This window comes from Rhincodon typus, unplaced genomic scaffold (genome assembly GCF_021869965.1).
Source record: "Rhincodon typus isolate 14 unplaced genomic scaffold, sRhiTyp1.1 hic_rhity00015858, whole genome shotgun sequence".
Lineage (NCBI taxonomy): Eukaryota > Metazoa > Chordata > Chondrichthyes > Orectolobiformes > Rhincodontidae > Rhincodon > Rhincodon typus.
In genome coordinates this window covers 1-5,310 of record NW_025981496.1, presented here as the reverse complement: position 1 = coordinate 5,310, position 5,310 = coordinate 1, and the positions used below count along the sequence as shown (strand labels likewise).

The following is a 5,310-nucleotide window of genomic DNA, read 5'->3' as shown; positions in this document are numbered from 1 at the left end:
TACACTCACCTTTCCTGGCCCCATCCCCGCCTCTTCGACCTGTTTGTTTCTTCTCCACCTATCCTCTCCTCCATCCCTCTTCTATCCGCCTCCCACTCTCTCCCTATTTATTTCAAAACCCCCTTCCCCTCCCCCTTTTCTGATGAAGGGTCTAGGCCCGAAACGTCAGCCTCTCTGCTCCTATGATGCTGCTTGGCCTGCTGTGTTCATCCAGCCTTGCACCTTTTTTTTACCCAGGTTGGTCAGATTAGTTACATGAGGGTTATGCCTAACAGCAAAAACTTCTCCCGCTTTAAGGAATTATGTGAGCTGGTCGTTGTCCTCTCATGTTATGGCCAAAATTATTATTATTGATGACTGGTAAAATGGAAATTCTGTCTTCAAGCAGAGGCAAGGAGTGAAGCTGCTTTATTTTTCTTTTTGCAGGTCCTGGTGGTTAATCTTGGGACAAACAAATTTCTCAGACAGGTGAGTGCCACATTTATTTCAGATGTGATGACAGATGGCAGAAAACTGTCCACATTCCTACAATGGAGGACGAGTAGGAAATTGAAAAGAAAGCCATGAAGTATTCCACCAACTCTTAGCTTCACACCCCCCTCAATATTGGCATATAGTGCAGAATTATAACAGTGTGCAAATGTATAGAACAGGTGATAGTCTCAATGCAAGTAAAAACCAGGAAAGATCAGAAGTGGCCTGCCAATGTCTATCAATATTCAACACTAGTGGATAAAGTCAAAATTTATTTACAGAGTAGAAGCAGAGACTGCTGTGTTTATATAGTTCCTTTTTCATCTTAAGAATATTCAAAAAACATTTAATAACTAATGAATTGTAATTACTGCTATTTGAAGGCAAATATAACAACCAATTTGAATGAAGAAAGATGCTTCTAAAAGCAGTGATATGAATCACTAATTTATATGGTTTCTGATTGTGCTGGTTGAGAAATAAGGCCAGGACATAGGGAGAACATCCCAGCATTCCTTCTTTCAGTGGTGACACAAAATATTTTGATGCTGCTGAAAGATATTCGAAAATGCTCAGTATTGCATGATGCATTGCTGCCAACTCAATGTTATTGCTGTCTTCATAAGAACATAAGAACATAAGAACTAAGAGCAGGAGTAGGCCATCTGGCCCCTCGAGCCTGCCCCGCCATTTAATAAGATCATGGCTGATCTTTTTGAGACTCAGCTCCATGTACCCGCCCACTCACCATAACCCTTAATTCCTTTACTGTTCAAAAATTTATCTAGCCTTGCCTTAAAAACATTCAGCGAGGTAGCTTCAATCACTTCACTGGGCAGGGAATTTCACAGATTCACAACCCTTTGGGTGAAGAAGCTCCTCCTGACCTCAGTCCTACATCTGCTTCCCTTTATTTTGAGGCGATGCCCTCTAGTCCTAGTTTCACCTGCTAGCGGAAACAACCTCCCTGCCTCCACCTTACCTATTCCCTTCATAATCTTATATGTTTCTATAAGATCTCCCCTCATTCTTCTGAAGTCATATCACTGATATGTCATATCACTGATACTTAAGGCATCACTGCCACAGACCTAAATGGTAACAAATACAGCTGTTTGCAGTACCTGCTGCTCACTGCTTGTTTCTTTATTTGTTCAGGTGGATGATGAAGATACCATTCTACCACGCAAACTGCAGGTGGCACTTGAGCATGTCCTAGAGATGCGGAATGAGTTGGCCAGTCAGGAAGAGGAGGACTCTCTCCTGGATAGTAAGGGCATCAGTAAATCAGGCAGCCTTTCTTCTAATGAAAACAAAATACTGGAGATGCAGGATATCTGAAGCAAACACAGAATGCTGCAGAAACTCAGCCAATCTGGTAGAATCAGTTCTTCAGAAGAAGAGTCATGCCAGACTGTTTCTCTTTCTACAGATGCTGCCAGACCCACTGAGTTTCTCCAGCATTCTCTGTGGTTATTTCTTCTAATGTATTTACAGTAATTCAATGGCACCTGACTGCAAACTTAGTGAGAATCAACAGTAAAAAAAAACAGAAATTAAAAGGCTTAGTCTGCTGGCACAGGCAATAAGATACCAACTCGTTTGACCTTGTTGGAAGCATAATCTCAAGTTTAGACCAGGATCCCCACAGTGCTGTACATGCTGGAGCAACTATCCTGTATGTCTCTCATGTTCAAATACCAAGAGTTATATCCTTGCTCTCTGTGGATCACAGTCTACCTTTTATTTATTCAATAGGGGGTAATGTAGCAACTTTGGGGAGTGAGCAAAAACTAACATCACTATACTTAGATTGCTGGATGTGGCAAAAAGACATATTGACTCTCATTTGTATAGTGTGATCACAACCTTATGACACCCCATTGTATTTTATAGCCAATGAAGTACGTTTGAATATGGTGACTATATATAAACAGCCAAATGAAGCACAACAAGGAACCAACCAAAAGCAAAATGATAGCAATCATTCAGGATTTCATCACAACAGACTTTCTTTGTTCTGTCTATTACATACGGTGCATGCCAGCAACCTCTGAACATTATAACATTTAGGAAACAGAAAAATCTAACAATATTATATTTAACTGTTCAAAATATTAGTTACATTAAAACTGCTGAGAAGCAAGCATGGAGCTTGTTGAGAGATTTTCAATAGGTGACTCAAAACAGTTCAAGGGCAACTAAACAGTCATTTTTAGGCAACTGGATAGAGGAGGGTCCGGTGAGAAGGTTATCACCCTCAGGCTGGAATTCTGATGCATAGAAATTGCATCCCAAAAAGGTACTGCTGTGGCAGGCTCCACATGGAAGGGATGTGGACGAGTCCAGGAAGCTAATAGGTGCAACTAAGTCTATTAGGGCTTAGGAAAAGCCTTGGAGCTGTGGGGCAACCATGTGCATTGAACAGATCAGTACTGCTGAGAAAGGGAAAGGCAGTATTTGTTTTGTGCAGCTGAGCAAGAGTAGGGCTTGGAGAAATGCAGGGACAGTACCAGTGTGGAGGAGTTTGTGGCCTGCAGACAAGTTGAAATTGTGCCTGTGAGTAGGTACTGGTGAGCAGTTTCTGGAGTCTAAGGGAGTAGAGTCCCGAATGGGAGAGTGAGCTACCAGAATGTGAGCCTCATTGAGGCAATCTATAACAGAATGGCTTTTGAGGAAACACTAAACCTAAATCTTCAATAGTGATGAATTGGAATCCCTTGTAAAGTTTTATTGACCCACGGTGTCAGCAACCCATCAGATATTAGGGAGAAATCTGTGCAATCTGTCTTGACCAGATTTGCTATTTGATTGATCTGTGGGTTCTTAGAATATTTTAGAATGTAGCAATATATATTAGGTTGTATTACATTGTTCTAATTTTGTATAGTTAGATTTATTGTTCTCTGTTCAAAATCTTGAAATCTTATGCTTTTACTCAGTAAAATCCAAACCAGCTCTTAACAAATTAGTCAGTCTCATAACCCTGTTCCAGTCATGTTAATTGAAGCATAAATGCTATTTACTACACTGAAATAAACTCCCCAGTTCTTGCTCAGAATAGTGTTACAGTAAACGTCTAAAAATTTGAAGTGATTTGTGATCTTTTAAAAAAATATCGGATTTACAGTGATTGGCTTAAAGTTCTCAGACTCTGCATGAATTGTAACAATGGGGAAACATACATAAATATTTACGCACTTGCAAATGGCATATTGTTGTTGTGGACTCATCCAACCCTTCCTATCAAAATGAATATTGTGGTTTCTGTTCATTTCTCTTCATAGATCCTGGCTGTCTTAATAGTGTGGTGTCTGAAACCTTTGTCCGTTTTTTTGTGGAAATAGTCGGTCACTACTCTTTGTATATGACTTCCAATGAGAAAGACGAAAAAATATTCCTGTGGGAGGCATTTCGCAAGTCTATCACATCAAAAAGTGTCCGACGGTTTCTGGAGGTTTTCATGGAGACACAGATGTTTGGTGGATTCATTCAAGATCGAGAACTAAGGAAACTCGGGGTGAAAGGTGAAAACACGAGTCACGATATTGCCTCCTCCTCTCTCCTCTCTCTCTCACAACTTTTTTAAACTCAATCATGTATTTTGTCAGTTAACCATGTCACATGTAAGAACAAATAATATGATCATAACATATAAATACTGGCCTTATGGAAACATTTAATAAAATGTATTCAATCCCACTTCAAATTATTTGAAATAAAATAGTCTGTTACTGAAAATAGGATACTTAAATCAAGATTTTATTGGAAAGGAGTTATAGACAGTGTTCACTTTCATGGTGTTAAGATTTCATCCTCTTTCTTTCTGTCTTAGCCTCTTTCTTGTAATGCTGCTGTCTTCCTTGTTTGTTACTCAGTTGTTTCTGCCATTTGCCACACCCTAGTTCAGTACAAGAGTAACCTCCTTGTGTTGGTTTAGCTCAAAAATGGTGCTTTTGGTGCAGAGATAAAGAGACAAATAATGACCATTTGGAATGTTTCCTTTAATTGGACTGCAAAAACCATTTGCTCAGTCAATAGCAGCTAACCTCCATCACAAGTGTCTCAGCGAGAGATCGTTACTAGAATTACAATGACCTTATGACAATGACAATGTAAAGTTGTAACGTACGTGTAATGCCAGGCACTCCTATGGCCCGGGGTTGGAGCAGCAGTAAATAGGATGAGCAGTTGGTATGCCCAGTGAAAGAAGGTAACCTAAATCCCAAAAGCTATATTTGAAAAGCACTTTGGTATCTAAGCCTAGGTCAAAACCCAGACCCACCATTACCAAGGATTTTTTGTTGGCGATCTTGCAACTCCTTTGCAAAAGGTTTGATGGGGTAAAGTTCTTTTACAGTTGGTTGTGGGTGGGCAGGCTATACCCAGAACTAGTTGGAACTGCAGATGCTGGTGAATCCGAGACAACAAGGTGCAGGGCTGGATGAACACAGCAGGCCAAGCAGCATCATAGGAGCAGAGAGGCTGACGTTTCGGGCCCAGACCCTTCATCAGAAAAGGAGGAGGGGAAGGGGGTTCTGAAATAAATAGGGAGAGAGTGGGAGGCAGATAGAAGAGGGATAGAGGAGAGGATAGGTGGAGAGGAAACAAACAGGTCGAAGAGGCGGGGATGGGGCCAGTAAAGGTGAGTGTAGGTGGGGAGTTAGGGAGGGGATTGGTCAGTCCAGGGAGGACGGACAGGTCAAGGGGGTGGGATGAGGTTAGTCGGTGGAGGTGCGGCTTGAGGTGGGAGGAGGGGATAGGTGGGAGGAAGAACAGGTTAGGGAGGCGGGGACGAGCTGGACTGGTTTTGAGATGCGGTAGGGGGAGGGGAGA

General features: G+C 41.5%; 1 protein-coding gene across 1 annotated transcript; it reads left to right on the top strand.

Annotated features, from left to right (window-relative positions):
* Positions 1 to 385: 385 nt before the first annotated feature.
* LOC125481041 (DENN domain-containing protein 2A-like) lies at positions 386 to 4,176 on the top strand (the record flags this gene model as incomplete). Its single annotated transcript, XM_048594851.1, has 3 exons — positions 386 to 468; positions 1,633 to 1,744; positions 3,762 to 4,176. Coding segments are annotated over 3 exons (497 nt in total), but the record flags the coding sequence as incomplete, so codon positions are not given.
* Between the last annotated feature and the right edge of the window lie 1,134 nt (positions 4,177 to 5,310).